Source organism: Pristis pectinata, chromosome 6, assembly GCF_009764475.1.
Source record: "Pristis pectinata isolate sPriPec2 chromosome 6, sPriPec2.1.pri, whole genome shotgun sequence".
Classification (NCBI taxonomy): Eukaryota; Metazoa; Chordata; class Chondrichthyes; order Rhinopristiformes; family Pristidae; genus Pristis; species Pristis pectinata.
The window spans coordinates 28,888,379-28,906,237 of record NC_067410.1 but is presented as its reverse complement, the minus strand read 5'-3'; the positions used below and the strand labels follow the sequence as shown (position 1 = coordinate 28,906,237).

The window sequence follows — 17,859 nt, the reverse complement described above, 5'->3', positions numbered from 1 at the left end:
TTATGGTGATCATATAATCACTGCTGAGTTGTCTGCACTGCAGATATTTTTCCTATTCCAGAATCAGGAACCAATTATTCTCAGATTGTAGAGACAACATACTCAGCCAATCCTGTCGCTGGCAAAGCCACCAGTTACATGTACAGCCATACTAAGAGAACATTTCCCAAACATAGTTATCACTATTGGTCAAGACAGCCAACAAACATATATGTAGAGAATGAAGATTGTAGGAGATATGTCAGCAATGATGTCAATAGCAATATAGTTGCAACAGAGATGCCAGTAACAAACATTAATAGAAACCCACAGGATTACATTTGACATAAGTTACAGATGTAGCAGAAGCAAACATACTAAGAAAAAATCTTGCATTGCAGAGTGCTTTTCATGACATTAGGCCTCGAAATAGTTTTTAGATAATGATGAACAGCTGGAAGTGTAGTCATTGTGTAACATTGTCTCTGGGGAGATGTAGGAACCCCACAGAAATGCTAATATCAGGAATAATTATGTATCATTGAATAATCGCACTGCTAAGTAGAAACAAATTTGGGTAGCCTTATTAATTATTTGTGAGTGTTAACTTTCAGTGTAATTTCAGGACCTTGAACACTAGGAGAGGTTGGACAAACTCAGATTGTTTTATCCGGAATATTGGAGATTGAGGGGCAACCTGATAGAAATATATAAAATTAAGTGAGGCATAGATAGGGAAGGTAGTCGGAGTCTTTTACCCAGGGTGGAAATGTCAAATATTAAAGGTTTAAGGTGGGGAGTGGGGGGAGGGAGGAATTCAAAGGAGATTTGCATAGCAAGCTTTTTTTATACAGAATGGAGGGTGCCTGGAATGCACTGCCATCGGAGGTGGTAGAAGCAGATATAATAGCAATGTTTAAGAGGCATTTAGAGAGACACATGAACAGGAATGGAATGGAAGGATCTAGACCACGTGCAGGATTGGCATTATGGTCAGAGCAGACATGGCGGGCCAAAGGACCTGTTCCTGTGCTGTACTGTTCTGTGTTTAAATAAATACATAAATGTAGCTGGCAAGGATGCCACCTATTCAGGTTGCAAAATTCCAGGGTCTCTGTTCACCATCAGAAGTGGAAGAGAACAGGACTTTGAGGGAATGTGGTACTCTTCATACTGGCAATCAACTTAATCAATCTTGAGAAAAAACCTCGTATATCAAGTCTGTCATCTTTGTCATTGCAACTGAGGCACCAAGCCAACATTTACATCCAAAGATAAAAATCTAAAATATGCGTGGAAAATGCTGGATATGGCACGTTGTCCAAAAGAGAAGTAAATGATACCCATTGAGGGTGGAAGGGGTAATTACTTCAAGAGCAATGATTGTTTTATCCATTGGTGAATAAAGTCCAAATGGAGTACCTTTCTAATTTAAAAGTTTCATGTGGCAATTAGTAGTGTCAGACTCGCATTTAAAGTAAATATCTCCAACAGAAAGTAGATTGGAGTGGGGGGAGTTTGGTGAAGAGGTCAGGGGAACAGGTACTGGAGGTGGAGGTGCGGTGATGGCAGGGAACTTATGCCAAACAAAAAATTGCAGATACTTTTGAAGTTTTTGCACTAAGTTAAACTGCAGCTTCTGATTTAAGATGATTGTTAAGATCTTGAGGGGGCGGAATACAGAATCAAGCCAACTCTCACACGGCAGAGCCCTTACTGAGTCAAAAGATTGCTTAATAGCAAACTTCCTATGAAGCAGCCCTAGTCTCAACACCCCCCACCACCAACGTGTGATAGAGTTAAGGGGGGGAGAGCAAACAGAGATTTGCTGTTTCTCCTTTCCACCCTTATTTTGAAACCCCTACAAGCCTTCTTTTCCCAGTAGATTTGGCTTAAGAGCAGACTTAATAGGGCAGAAATCAAATGGATTTGTTAATTCCTGGCATCTTGCTGTTGATCTGTCTCAGTTTCATCCTATCCCACCCCAGAAATTATGGCCTTGATGCAATGGTGATGAGCAGACTTGTATGAGCATTTGTAACGGACTGATGCACTGGTAACAAACAAAAATAGCAGTAATAGACAGATAACACCCCCAGTGGGAAAGCAGAGAAATTTACCAGTAGTTGATAAATGCACAAGTACATCCAGAATAGACAGTTACAACATTAATGAACAAATGCACATGTGAAACTGTACATACAGGTACATCAGTACTAGACAGAAACACTAGTGGAGTTGTAAGAGGCAGATGCGCCAATAAGGACAAATGTGCCGATACAATTGTACGGACAGTAATACCAGTAAATTATACAAGTTAATTTGTTGCAAATAGGTGCTGCAGTAAATAGATAAACTTGCAAGTATAGCTCTGCAGATTCTGCACCAGAAATAGATAATCACACAAATGTAGCTCTGACAGAAATGGCAGTAATGGGAACACAAGTCAGTAAAGAATAAAGCCACATGATCCACTAATAAACAGATGCGCACTAGCGACTTTAACAGAAGGAGACATCAGCAATAGATTAATGCACAATGCAGCTATAACAGACAGGCCAGTAAGTGTGATGGAAACCCTATTTATTCCTTAATAGGATATTTGGTGAAGTTACAGTGAAGGAGCAGGTGGAAATTCCATACTGTTAATTTCACAACAAACAATTTAAAATTCCAAATGATGAAAATAACATTGAACAAAATTTTCTGAACTATTTTATCAGTTATCATACTTCATGATTAAAAGGCAATACATTTATAGAAAATGTTACATTTTAATTGTTGTTGATAAGTATCCTGCTGCCTGTATTGTGTTCATCAGATCTCTGTATCTGTACATACTAATACCATGCCTGAGTTACACTGGTAAAGCATGTTTCTTAAGGTCCAGAAATGCCTAACATGCTATATGAATACATATGAATTAAGATATGTCTCTCAAAGCAGAAGGAGGAGCAGGCCACTCGGCCCCTCAAGTCTGCTATGTTTCAACACTGTTACCAACAGTCAAATCGATACAGATGTGAGAGTTAATTATTTTCTGATTTGCAATGTTATTATTTTGGTAAATAACCTGCTGTTTCATGTTCATAGCAATTCAGTTCATAGTCACCCTGTCCAATTACATGAGTAAGTACCATGACTTGTATGTTTTTTTTCAGGTTGTCTTGCATCCAACACCCAATAGTCCAAAATCAGCCGATTGGCACAAAATGATTGTTTCGAAAAACAGCACCGATCAGGATCTGAAAATTAAGTTGGCAGTTCGAATGGACAAGCCACAGAACATGAAACACTGTGGGTAAGTATGCAGCCCATAAATACAGTGTTTAAAGTAAAGAATGCAGATATGATTTAGGAAGTATAGTATCAATATACTTGGATGTGGTCACTTAACTATCATGCCCAGTTCTTGGGTCGGTTTTGAGTGTTAAAATAAATTCAAACCCTCAATTTCAGTCAGGCATTAATTTCTTATGCTAACTTTCAGCATGTAGGAAGAATGGCTTGAAACTTGAATTTATTTCTAGATGTCTTATGGTCATTGTTTCATTTGGCACTTGAGTTATCTAAACAAGTTTGCAAATTATCATTTAACTACTAACTAATCCTAGGCTACTAAGGACTATATTTTGATATATTAATGGAAACTATGTTATTTCACAGTTTCTATGTAGATGTGGATATAGAGTCATCAATATTGGAAAAAAACCTGAATGTTAACTTAGTTTTGGATTTGCTGTAATATGGCATTTGATGTTTGAATAAGTCATAGTTTTGCAGATCAGATCGCTGTCAAGGCATACAAGGAAACCTGTTGGCGTACTTTTAAGACCCTTTTTTGACTCTTTTGCCACTGGAATAATGGGCCTACTGTAGGTTTCTCAGGGTGAGCAGAATATCCTGTTGTGAATGCCATACTAACCCAATGAACCTAGGCTCCCGCCCCCACTGGAACACCATTGGTGTAATGAGACTGCTGACAGCATCCTCTTTGATCAATTTTCTTGCTTTGATTTATTCCATCTGGTTTGCTATTTTTTTCCTTGATTCCACTTAATATCTTGTGTTTATTCATTTCATATTGAATGATTTTTAAAAATTATATTGCTGAATTAATTTTTTGCTGCTATAATACTACATCCCACTTCATGCTATTACAAGTGATGGATTACCCTAACCACTGTACTTGAATGCAGTTTAATAATTGTGCCGTTTTGACAATTTCCAGTTCCCTGGTCCCAGCCAGTTCATTTTTACCATGGATGTCCAATCTCTAGACACTGGAAGGTCTTAGACCCTTCCACTTCTTTCTGGAACAAAAACCCAATGAGTTCCTCTCCACTAACACTCTCATCTGGCAGAACTTGTTCTTACACTCAACAACTTCTCTTTTGATTCCTTCCACTTTTGACAAATCAAAGGTGTAGATAAGGGCACTCAAATGGGCCCCAACTATGTTTGCCCTTTTGTTGGCTACAGGTCACAGTCCTTGTTCCACACCTGCTCTGGTGGCCTTCCTCAACACTTTCTCCCCTACATCAACAACTGCATTAGTTCTGCTTCCTGCGCTCATGTGGACCTAGTCAATTTTATCACCTTTGCTACTAACTTCCACTCTGCCCTCAAATTCACTTGGATCATTTCTGACACTTCCCTCCCTTTTCTGGATCTCCCTGTCACCATATTAGGAAACAAACTTGCCACCAATATGTACTATAAATCCATGGACTTCCACAGCTACCTGGACTACATCTTTTCCATCCCTCCCCACCTGGATCTATCTGTCCATCACCCACATATCTATCCACCCTGTCTCCTGTAAGGACACTGTCCCTTTTTCTCAGTTTCTCCTTCTCCACTCTATCTGTTCTCAAGATGAGGCTTTCCGCTCTAGAACTTATGAAATGTCCTCCCCCTTCCAGAAGCGTGGCTTCTCCTCAGCCATCATTGCTGGGCCCTCACACATATTTCCTCCATTTCCTGCATGTCCTTTCTTTCTTATCGCTCGCCCCCCCCCGCCCCCCCAGTCAGAACAGAAATCAAGTCCATTTGGTCCTCACCTTTCACCCCACTAGCCTCTGCATCCAGCATATCATCCTTCACCAATTTTGCCACTTCCAGCTGGATCCCACCACCAGTCATGTCTTGCACTCTGCCCCCACCCTTCTGCTTTCTGCAGGGATCATTCTCTCTGTGACTCCTTGTTCTGCTCCTCCCTGGCACTTTCCCCTGCATTCATAGGAGGTGCAACATATGTCTCTTCACCTCCTCCCTCACCACCATCCAGGGACCTAAACAGCCCTTCTGGGTGAGGCAGAGATTCACATGCACCTCCTTCAACCTGGTCTATTGCATTTGGTGCTTTCAATGTGGTCTTCTCTACATTAGTGAGACCAGATGTAGACTGGGTGACAGTTTTGCAGAGCATCTGCGCTCTGTCCACAGGGGCCATCTTAAACTTCTGGTTGAATGTCATTTCAACTCCCTTTCCCATTCCCACACTGACCTGTCTGTCCTCAGCCTTATACACTGCCACACTGAGGCCATCGCAAACTAGAACATCCCATATTCTGCTTGGGTTGCTTACAACCCAATAGTACGAACAATGAATATTCCAATTTCAGGTAACCCATGTTCCCACTCCCACCAGTCCACCTAGGTTACCTCTCCCTTGGTTCACCTTTACTATCCCCTACCCCACACATTTCCATCTGCCTCATCTTCCACCCCCTCCCCCCCCATCTGTTTCCACCTATCACCTACCAGACTATGGATCACCTCTCCCTCTACCTGCTATGTACTGGCTATCTTCCCTCTACACTCTTAGTCCTGATGCAGGGTCTTGACCCAAAACATCAATCATCCCTTTGCCTCCACAGATGCTGTTTGCCCCACTGAGTTCTTCCAGTAATTTATTTTTTGTTCCATTTAACATTAACTTATCCAGATTAAGCAAGCCATCTTGACTCATTGTTCCTCATCAATGTAGGGATTCCCACCAAAATTGCTTAACCATAGTTATTCAAATAGGTCCCATGGTAGTGCATAGATTCCTTGTTTGATTTTATTCCATGTCCTCCATCCAGTTCCTTGACATTTTAAAGGTACCATATGTCTGGTTAAATCTTTCTGTGTCCTTGGAGAGACATAATGCCAGGTTATTTCTGGTTTCAGTGAAAGTGATACTTATTACAATGGGTACCAACTGCAGCTAACATACAACTTGTTGTATTGTTGCTTAATGCTTGTTTGATAAATAACAACTGCATTGTGAATATTATTATATATCATGTCAAATCATGAAATAGTTCAAGTGTCACATTAAGAATAAGTTAAAGGACCTTCAGAATATTGAATACTGAATTTGCACCTACTCTTTCTCATATTTATCTAAATCCTGGTATACAAATGTTGAACTCCTTGAAATACAAAACATCTTACTCACAGAAGTCAGATGTTTCCAAATTACATGTTTTTGCAGTTTAATTTGTGAAATTAAGGGTTGAAAGAGGGAATTCTGCAGGTGAATGTGTAACTCATCTTCTTTGCTACTGCTGATGTATTTAGATCTGTCATTTAGTCATAAGTCAATCACAACAGTCAAGTGGCAACTGCAGCCATGAAAATAATGCAGTATTTAATCACTGTATTTTCCAGTGCTTTCAACAACAGTAATTTCCACTTCTATCAAAAACACTAAATATTATTTCTTTGGAGATTCTGAGGAACCGCTTGCACTAATCAATTTTCTATTGTTCACTTGCATGGTAATTTAATCAGACCATATGTACAAGTTAGAAGGCCAAGATGTACTTATCTCTACTTTCATAGAATTAAATTGAAGTATGTTGCAAGTAGTTATATCTAGTTAACTAAAAGAATTATGTCAGCTATAGTGTTATAATTCTATTAAACCGCAATGAGAAGTGCAACTTGAAATGAATATTCCTGTTTATTCAAGGCGTATGATTAAAGATGTCTCTTAAATTCCTGCTGCTGCACATTTTAACTGATAGGGTATCATTATAAATTTAGTTAATATGATTTAAAACTATATAAAACTTGGAAAGGAACATTCAGTATATTGATGAACTAATGAAGAGCATGTGAACTAGATTGGAATCACTGTAGGAATAACTGGGTCATTGCAGACATATTTCAGTGTCAATGATGTGCTCATGAAAGGAGATCTGGGACATGAAGAATGGTCAGGGAACCAAGAAGAGTGAAGCTGAGATTTAGTAAGTGGATGCCTGTAATTGGAAAGCCATCACCATTGAAAATTATACAACTACATACTATCTCTAGATGTGATTGGGGAAAAAAAATGTCAGGAAGACTGAATCAACATGTATATCCCATTTGTCACAGCAGAGCTTGTAACTGAATATTATATTGTAATACTATCAAGAGGGCAGCATACAGTGCTAAAGTTATTAGTTTAGTTGTGTGCTCAAGGTGTTCCTTATATCCTGATCAGCCATAAAAAGAAAAACTATTCTGGTTCTTGTGGTCATTGCACTGATTTTATTGAGTGTAAATGGTAGAAAATATCTCATTTAGTTTTGGTGAATTGGTATTTTTATATTAAATACTTGCTGGAAAACGGTCTGAATATTGTAACGTTTTGAGACTTTTAAGCAGGCTACACTCACCTTTTAAAATTGTGTATCCCATGATATCTGTGAATACATGGTCAGGTATTGGGCTGGATCTTCTTGACCTAGTCTGCTGTCTGGACTCACTGCCCATCTGGGAGTGGAGTGCCATGCAGGCCGAGCTTCTGCACCCAACAGACATTCTGTGACATGAAGAGGTGCTCTGGATGTTGTATCCTGAGCTCACTGACTATCAAAGGCTCTTTAACTATTTCTATGATGGTTCTCCATGTATTTCTTCTCCCTCAAATGCGATCTTCTCTCTGATCTCACCCAAGTTGGGCATAGTTCCGTCCTTCCCCACTCAATCCTGACACACTCCCTCTATGATCACCTTGCTGTTGTTTTGTAGAATGCTGACAAATCTCATCGATGACTAGCTCCTCATTGCTTGCTGATCCATTCATGCTCCCAGTATGTACTGAAACTCTTTGTGTTTTTCACTCTCTCATGCACGGCAAGTGAGACCTAAGGAAAAGATGGTAGGTGGAAAGAATGCAGAAGGTCCAGCAGTTTGCTAGTAACCATGACGTGCGCCAATTTTTCTAAGCTCTCACAACCTTTCGCAATTTATATAATTGACTTGGTTGAAGGCACTAAGAGCTTGGTTGCTAAATCTTCTGATGACACAAAGATAGGTAGTGAAATAAGTTGTGAAGGGGACATGAGGCTACAGGTGGGTATAGATCGGTTAATTAACTACTGTAAATTGTTGCTAATGTAAGTGACTGGGTGAATAACGGGTGTGTTAATGGGTATGTGGGAAATAAGAAGGAGAATGGAATTGATTGGATTGTTCTGAGAGCTAGCATAAATCAGTAGGCTGAATGGCCTTCTATGTTGTGAGGAAATATGAAGTTAAGTAGGTGGATAAAGATCTGGCAAATGGAGGATAATGTAGGAAATGTAAACTTGTTCATTTTTGGCATGAAAAATAAAAAATTGTATCTAAATGATGAGAGATTGCAGAATCTGACATGCAGCAAGGATCTGGCTATTTCTTGGGATGTGTATCATAAAGGGGCTAGAACGTAGGCACAACAAATTGTTGAAGAAAGGTAAAAGAATGTTACCGTTTATTGCAAGATGAGGAGGTTATGCTTTTGTTTTCTAGGGTGTTGAAAAGGTATCTGGAATGATGTGTATAACATAAGTTTCCTTATTTAGTAAGGTGTTGAAATTACTGGAAGCAGTTCAGAGAAAATTGACTTGAGTAATTCCTAGAAAGGGCAGTTTGTCTTAAGAGGAAGTTTGTCAGGCTAGGCTTGTATCCACTGGAGTTTAGAAGAGTGAGAAATAATTTGACTGAAATATTTAAGATCCTGAGGGGACTTGACAAGTGGTTGTGGAGAGGATGCTTTTTCTTGTTAGAGAACCTTGAACTAAGGGTCACTGTTTAAAAATAAAGAGTTGCACATTAAAAAGAAAAGGCAAAGATTTTTTTTTCTGTGGGCGGGTTGACTCTTCTGAACTCTCTTTCTCAAAGAGAGGAGGAAGCAGAGTCTTTGAATATTTTTAAGACAGGTGCAGATGGATACTTGATAAACAATGGAGTAACAGTGTATCACAGGTAGACAGGAATGTGGAGTTGAGGTTGCAATCAGATCAGCCTTGACCTTGTTAAGTGGTGGACCAGGCTTGAGGTGATTTCTGCTTAATCAGTGTGATTGTATGATGACTGACAGCTCAAACTCCACTCAGTGCCAAGAATGGTGCCCGTGAGAACGAACTCTTCAAAGAGCTCCTCAGCCATGAGTTGTTTTTAACATGAGGGTCTTTGACTCCATCCCACAGCAAACTACCTGTTACAACTTCATCACCATTAATAGACTGACAAAACACAAAGACCATATGACAACTGGAAATGACAAGGCCTCAGGAGCAGACAGTACCCCAGATGAAGTTCTACAACTTGGCAGAGCATGGTCAGTGGCAAGTGACAGCCTCATCTCCATGCCTGGGAGCAGGAGGAGATCCTGAGGGATCTAAGATGCTGTAATCGTGACCATTCCAAGAAAGAAGAAAAATCCAAATGTGGTAACTACAGGGGGATTGCTTTGCTATCTGCCACAGAGGGCCCTCCTCAGCTGGTCTCCTCACAGTGGCCAAAGAATTGCTTCTTGAATCGCAGTGCAGACTCCAGACATCTAGAGGCACAATAAACATGATCTTCACCACCTGTTAATTTCAAGAGAATTGCAGGGAGGAGCAAAATTCACTGTACATGTCCTTTTTTGCCCCATAAATTCCTTTATTTCCATCAATCAAGAGGAACTGAGGAATATCCTTCTCAAATTTGGTTGCCCATAGAAATTCATATCTGCTCCCTGACGCCATGCACAGTGGATCTACGTTGGACTCACTATCAGCACAGACTGATGTCAAGCAGGGCTGTGTCATCAGCCTAACACTTTTATCAATCCTCCTCACCACAGTGCTGGACCTCACCCCCACCAAACTTCCTGCTAGAGTGGAACTAATCTACAAGTGGAATGGGAAACCATTCAACATGCTTCGCATCTCCTCCAGAACCAAACTAAGTCCAGCCTCAGCTATTGAGCTGAGGTTTGCAGATGCTTATTGGAGGCTGAGCTCTGAGTGGTCATTGACTCGTTCACTGAAACAAGTGCAACTATGGAAACTGAAAATAATTAGCAGGTCAGGCTGCATCTGTGGGAAGAGAAGTAGTGACATTCTGATGTTCTGACCAGCATTTTCTTATTTTATTTTAGATTTCCAGCATCTCCATTTTTTTTAATGTGCAAATATGTGTTTTGCACTCAACATCTAGTTCCATCTAGAATTCCTCTGCCAACCTGCCCCTGCTGTACAACACTGTCCCCAAAGACCCTGGAATTGTGGACTGTTTGCCATGTCACAGGAGTGACCTCACTGTGAAGGTAGATCAATGATGAAATCCGCCTCTCTTCCAGCCAAGCCTATGTCCATCTGAGGAAAAGAGTATTTGAAGATTGCTAACCTCAACCTGGCTCAGAGCTGATCTACCAGGCACTACTGATCCCAGCATACTTGCAAGACATGGACTACCTACCGGTTGCACCTGGAGAGTGACCATTAATGCGGTCTTCACAAAATCCTTCAAATCCAATGGAAGGACGAGGGAACCAATGTTGCTTCCCCTCTCAGGCCTACATCCCTAGCCCTTAGTGCACTCAGCTTGCTCTGATGGGCAGCATATTGTTTGTATGCCCAATGCCAAACTCCTGAAACAGATATTTTATTCTGAGCTCTGTGATGGTAAGAGATTACCAGGCAGACAGAGAAAATAATTCAAGGATGTTTTCAAAGCCTTCTTGAGAGAACCTCGTGGAAATCTCTGGGCCACGATCAAAGTGGAGGAGGAGCACTCAGATTGGCACTGACAACCCCAAATCCATTCATTGGGAGCACACAGAATGCCAGCATAAATATTGGAAGGAAAGCATATCCCAAACCAATTACCCAAGTGCCCTGTTAAGCACCTCCTGCCCCACCTGTGGCATCGTCCATATTGGCTTCATCGGCTACCTCAGAACCCACAAGACTGTAGTGAAGCAAATCGCCATTGACCCTGAGGTATTGCCTAAGAAGAAGTAGATTTGTTAACTGAACCTTGACAGAGTATTTTGTGATATAACATAGTTTTACTACCAATTTACACAATAGCCATTTATTGTGCTAAATACCCCAGATGATATTTAGGGATTGAGAATGAGGTCTTTCGCAGAAGGTCCAAAGGACTGTTGCAAATTAAGTTCTTGTTACAGCGGATGATTGATTTACACTGTGCTAGGAAATGGCATGCTCGGAAACTCCTGAGGTTGTGCAATGGTTTATTTGCTGCTAGCAGCTATTAAAGATCCACTGGATGATCTTAAAGCTGTACTCATGTCTTTCTTAAAATAAAAATTGCTTGTGGCAGAATTCCTCATTCCCAGGATAATTGTTTGATAGCTTGCTTTGTTCAAGAAAGTGCTCATTCTAAATGGCTCAAGTTCTACTCAGATCTTGGGGCCTTTATTTGCTTTGCACAGTTTTCTCACAGAATCAGGCAGCACATAAACAAGCTCTCTGGCCCACCAAATCTGTGCTGACCATCAGGCACCCATTTACTCTTCTCCCATTTTATTCTCCCAACATTCCTATCAACTCCTCCCAGATTCTATCGTTCACCTGCACATTAGTGACAATGTACTGTCACCACTTAACTTGCCAACCTGTGAATCTTTGGAATGTAAGAGGAAACCTGAGCACCCGAAGGAAACCCACACAGTCAGAGGGAAAATGTGCAAGCTCCACACAGGCAGCACTGGAGGTCTGCATTGTACCTGGGTTGCTGGAGCTGTGAGGCAGCAACTCTACCACCTGTGCCATTGTGCCAGTGCTGTGTGCACTGTGTGTGAGTTGTGTAGGTATCGGGTTTCCGCATCTAGGGAGTTTTATTGCATGAAAAAAAAACAATTCTGCTGTTGAGCAATTTCTTTTGTTGTCTCTAGCTTTTAATAGTTCACTGGAAAGTGCTTCATATTGTACTGGAAACAACAATGGTTGTGAAATAATAATCAAAAGTTATGGTCAATTTATAAAATTTTGGTAGTTCGATTAATAAGAGACGAGTCAGTCAAAGGTCATTTGTCCAAATCCCTGGTCTACCAATCAATTGTTTAAGTAGCAGTCTCACTTGTTGGTCTGGCATCTGGTTGGAAATGTAGCAAGATCTGCAACGCACTTCATCTCAGCTGAGGATGATAAATGATGGCAAGCAGACTGCAAGGAGAAAGGAAGAGGGAAACTCAGTTAGGAGGGAAAGATAATATTGAATATAAAAGCATTCGACCTCAACTCTTCTGGCAAGTTTGGAGTTTCCAAGTATTTTAGGAATAAAATCCAGTCTTCCACAGTTTTGACAAACATCAGAGTGCACCACTTACAATTTTGCAAGTGGAGAACAGCTTCGGAAACTGCAAATGCAAAATATCACCAACATGCGTTCATCCAGCTCCAAATCTGGTTCAACTTGGGCCAGCATTGTCATTCTACAGAAACAATCAAAGTCGAATCTCTGGAACAGACACAGCAACAAATCCTCCCAACTACAGCAAATGATTCTTTACATGACAAAATCTAAATCTTTGTCCAAAATAATACCCTCTGACATCCTTTCCAGACTGCTTGACTTGTAACACAATACAAGCGTGTGTTATATTTATTCCTGGCTGTATACTGGCAAGGTCATTTCACAATGTCACCATTAAGAAACAAGGCTTTCTGCAGATGCAGCACCTAGGCTACTAATTCTGTACACGATTAGATGTTAGGTGGAGGAGACCTTGCGTCTAGACATGAACTGGTGATTTATTTGCTGTTCAACTGCAATTCATTAGAGTTTTGTTCTGTTTCATATCTATTGCAGGCAAAGTGTCACAAAGGGAGCAGATTAATGCTCCTTAGAATTGAGGCTTTCTGGCTGGGTACTGCAGGTTTGCAAATAACTGGTAATTAAGAAGAAGGAAGTATCAGCATTAGAAAATGAGCAAAGATTAAAAGTGGTATTTAATGCAGAATTGAATCGTTGTAAGTTTGTGCTTTCAGCAGTGAAATGCAAATCAACAATGATTCTTAGAAATAAAATTGCATATAGATATAATGGAGTAAGCAGCAATGAACTAATGATGGAAATGTAGTGCAAATCACCAGTTCAGAAGGAGGAAAAGGAGCAGAGGGAAACAATTCACAGCCAAGAGAAACCTTCAAATTCCCAATAATTTTCATCCAACATATGCTCGTGTTAATATATACTATTAGCCCAACAATGATGGAACAAAATTGCACAGTACATCTTACTAAAACAAAATCATATTGAAATTTTTTGTCCTGATTATTTGCAATTATTATTATTTTTCCACTGGAATTTTTTTTCTGAATCGGCCATTTTAATTTATTTTGAAATAGAAGATGCTTGTAGATCAATTTAATTTTTTGGAAATGTTTTGTAAATTAGAACAATTTTCAAAATCTGTATAAACTTATGGGCAAAGATCTGTGACAAAATCACCTCAAATTTTTACACAGCTGGATTCATACCTTGATTTTAACAGGTGATGATTTGGAAAGGTTTGCTCTAAATGTTGTTCAACAATCATGGCTTATGATTGTTTTGCAACTTTAATGGTAACAGAATCTTAAAGTACCTCACTAAAGGGCAGATTGGCCACTGAGCAGCAGTTGGCAAAACATCAGTTAGTTTACAATGTGTGGAGAGGTGGATCAAGGCAGATAGGTTTCAAGAGAGATTTCCAAATTTCTTGCGGAGTAAATTTTCCACTTGTGCAATCCTTGTGAGGAACTTCGACCCTGCACAGTTCTATCTGAGAAACCCTATGTGTGTCTGAGGGCATTCTTTGAAACAAAGGTGAATAATGATCAAGAGTAGGCCTCTCAGCCTCTCAGGCCTGATCCTCCACTTAATAAGATGGTGGCTAATCTGAATTGTAACCTCAATTCCATTTTCTTCCTATCTCCAACCCCGTTGCTTATCAAGAGTCTATCTAGCTCTGACTTAAAAATATTCAAAGACTCTGCTTTCACTTGCCTCTGAGGAAGATTCACAACCTTCAAGGGAATAAAAAGTCACTTCATCTCTTTCTCAAGTGGGCAACCCCTTATTTTTAGTCAATGACTGCTGAATCTAGATTCCTGCACAAGAAAAAAACATGCTATCCACATTCACCCTATTAAGACCCTCAGGATCTTATGTTTTCATCAAGTACACTTTCACTCTTCTAAACTTCATTCATTCATTTTAGTGGAGAGAAAATAATGGGCTCCTCATGACAAGTTCCAAGATACACTTCCTTCACTGTAAGGCTACAGATCCAAAGGCCTTGTAGGCTTCACAGTGACTACAAGCTTTTCTATCATATGATATCCTGTCCTCATCCATGTCCACTAAACTCTACGCCCAGCAGAATGATGGTCATAATAGAGCCCTCTTTAAGTTTCACCCTCCTAATCCAGAGCCTTTAACATTTACTGTAGCCACCCTACTAGGTGGCTGAATTGAGATTTGGTACTTTTGAGGCAGAGCTGGAATTACAACCAGCAATTTAACAGGTGTACAAGTTTCATCAAGTCACTGGATAAACCATCTGAGTCGTCAGTGCAGCCTTCAACAACCTTTATTTGCAAGATCTTTGTTGACAGTCTAAAAATAGTTCGGTTATAATTTTATGCCTCTGAGTTAATTCATATTGATTAAGAATTTAGGGAGCTGACTGTGCTCACAATGCACTGGTGTTGACTTGCTATCTGAATGCATTGCACACAAAATGCTATCATGTGAGGGAGCTAGAGTACTCCACCCATGAAGCAGGTAAAAAAACTTGGACGTCAATCTAAACCACATGCTAGGCTTTGATAGCTGCCAATGACTATGAATGTTTCTCAATGTCCCTAACATTAAGGATTTGAAAAATGTTAAAATTCAATGACTGAATTTTAAGTAAAAGTTATAAAAAATTTTTTTAAAAATCAAGGCAACCTTTAAACATTTAACAAAATAATTAGTTTAAAAAAGTGTAAATTGACTAATACCCTTGTGCCTCACAACCCTTCCTCTTCATTGAGAAGATAATGGAATCACTTTGCCTGTGGCAGCCCTAACAGGCTCAGCAGGCAGATTCCCAGTGTGAGTGCTGAGGAATTGCTGCACGTTCACGCTCCGCTGCTGGACTCCATAAGGAATTCAATGTCAGAGCTCAGTCAGGAAAACTCTACTGAAGAGAGACTATCAAGTTCCAGACTTCAGTATTTACAAGGAAATCTCAAACATGGGGCACTTTTGTGGAGAAATGCTGGTAGTTTGGCAGCATTTCCCAGCAAGTTCAAGCACATTGTGAAATTGTAAGGTCTTTGGAGCCAGTAATACATGAGGTATTTTTTTTAAATCCAGTATCCGAGGAGTTTATTTCAAATGAATGCACAATCCACTGATTACTTTAGGAAGAACCACCAAAAAGCATTTTTGAAAGTAGATTGGTTCCCTTTGTTGAGGATTGAAGCATAAAATCAGTATGTTCAGTATGCTAAATCTTGCCTTCCCAAATAATCATGTTTCTTCAGTGGTAAGTAGCTGGAAGGTGATTAAGGAAAGAGAATCAATTACATCAATCATAACCCTTTACCACATGTTCTCTATACCCACTGCAAAATTGCAGAAAGCTACTTATTACCTCTAATAGTTCATACATGAGCCTAGGGTTGCAGTATAGTTGAGAGTGCTCAACCAATACCCTACACACAAGGAAGGGAAGTTGTTGTTGGATTAAGGTCCAGATTGTTGTTTTTATTGTGTTTTTCTTTGTAGTTTTAGCTTTCTTTATGCTTGTTTATATGTTTGTATAATCACCCATTTGTCTGTAAACTTTTAGTAACTTGTAATACATTTGGTTCTATACGTCTGTAGCTTCTTTGTCTGCAAAACTGAAGTGTGACTCTGTCAGTACCTGTTAACAGGTTTCTTATCTAAAACTGGGTTTAGACCAGTTTGCAGTAGAAAAGGAAAGAATGCTTAAGTTCCTTTGTTACTTCTTTACTTGCCTTGCTTGCTGGTACAGGTTGATCCTGTCTGACCTGTACTATGATGAACATCTAATAAAACGGCTGTAACCATAAGATTTCTGCCTCATTCTTGACTTCTGAAGAACTCTCTGGACAATGTCATCTCCAGACCTAATATTATATTTTGCAGGAATTGAGCAGTTCTTCAGAAGACTTCACAATAGCAATAATGGAGGAGGGAGTAGAGTGTAAGGTATCCAAGTTTGCTAATGACATGAAAATAGGTGGGAGGGCATGATGCATTGAGGATATAGAAAAATTGAGTGAGTGGGCAAGACTTGGCAAATGGAGTTTCATGTGGGAAAGTGTGAGGTTATGCATCTTGATGACAGGAATCTAAAGGCAGAGACTATTACCTAAATAGAGAAAGATTGCTGATGAAGACTGATGAAGGGTGATAAATGTTCTTGTGCACAAATTGCAAAAGGTTAGCAGGCCGATGCAGCAAGTGGTTAGGAGGGTAAATGGCATATTGGCCTTTATCACAAGAGGATTGGACTGAAAAATAGGGAAGTATTGTATTGTACTGGGTACTGGTGATGCCACAGCCAGAGTCCTGTGCACAATTTTAGTTCCTCATTTAAGAAAGGAAACACTGACATAAGGCAGTTCAAAAGAGAATCAGTAGGCTAATTCCTGGGATGAAAGGAATATCCTATCAGGAGCGGCTAAAGAAGTTAGATCTATGTTCTTTAGAGTTTAGGAAAAAGCGGGGTGGTCTTATTGAAACGCGTAACATCCTCAAGGGCCAGAATGAGTAAATGTCGAGATGTTTCCACCAGTGGGAGAATTTCAAATGAGAGGGGACATTGTTACAAGATGAGAGTCATAGAGTTAGAACAGCTCGGAAACAGGCCCACACTGACCAATTGATCCACACTGACCAATGGGCACCCATCTGTATTAATCTCAACTTCCAACACTTGGCCCATAGCCTCTATGCCTTGGTGGTTCAAGTGCTCATCTAGACACTCCTTAAATGCTGTCACTGATTCTGCGTCCACCACTTTCTCAGGCAGTACTTTCCAGATACATGGAACTCTGTCTGAAAGAAGTCCCCTCGTATCCCCTTTTAACCCTTAGCCTAAATCTGTGTCCTCTAATTTTATCTACCTATAATATGGGGAAAAATTTCCTCCAGTCTATCTCCCTATCTGTACCCCTAACAATTTAATATACCTAAATCATGTCCCACTTAACCTTCTCTTTTCCAGGGAGAACAGGCCCAGCCACTCCTGCATTCATTTAAATCAGAGATATGTCACAACTTCTTCACATAGAGGGTGGTGATTTTCTGGAATTCTCTACCGCAGAGGGGCGTGGCCGCTGGATGATCTGTGGTATTTAAAGAATCAGAATCAGGTTTATTATCACTGACATACATTGTGAAATTTATTGTTTAGCGGCAGCAGTACAGTGCAAGACATAAAAACTACTATAAGTTACAAAAATAAATAAATAGTGCAAAAGAGGAACAGTGAGGTAGTGTTCACAGATCGTTCGGAAATCTGATGGTGGAGGGGAAGAAGCTGTTCCTAAAACATTGAGTGTGTGTCTTCAGGCTCCTGTACCTCCTCCACGATGGTAGTAACGTGAAGAG

General features: G+C 40.1%; 1 protein-coding gene across 4 annotated transcripts in view; it reads left to right on the top strand.

The window, feature by feature from the left end:
• The window catches only part of cadpsa (Ca2+-dependent activator protein for secretion a), a 337,975-nt gene that overhangs the window by 159,190 nt on the left and 160,926 nt on the right, over nt 1-17,859 (top strand). For all 4 annotated transcript variants that reach the window (XM_052017899.1, XM_052017896.1, XM_052017897.1 and 1 more), the window contains exon 8: nt 3,141-3,280. In XM_052017899.1, coding sequence (XP_051873859.1) covers nt 3,141-3,280 — 140 coding nt within the window. The remainder of the gene's footprint in view (nt 1-3,140; nt 3,281-17,859) is intronic.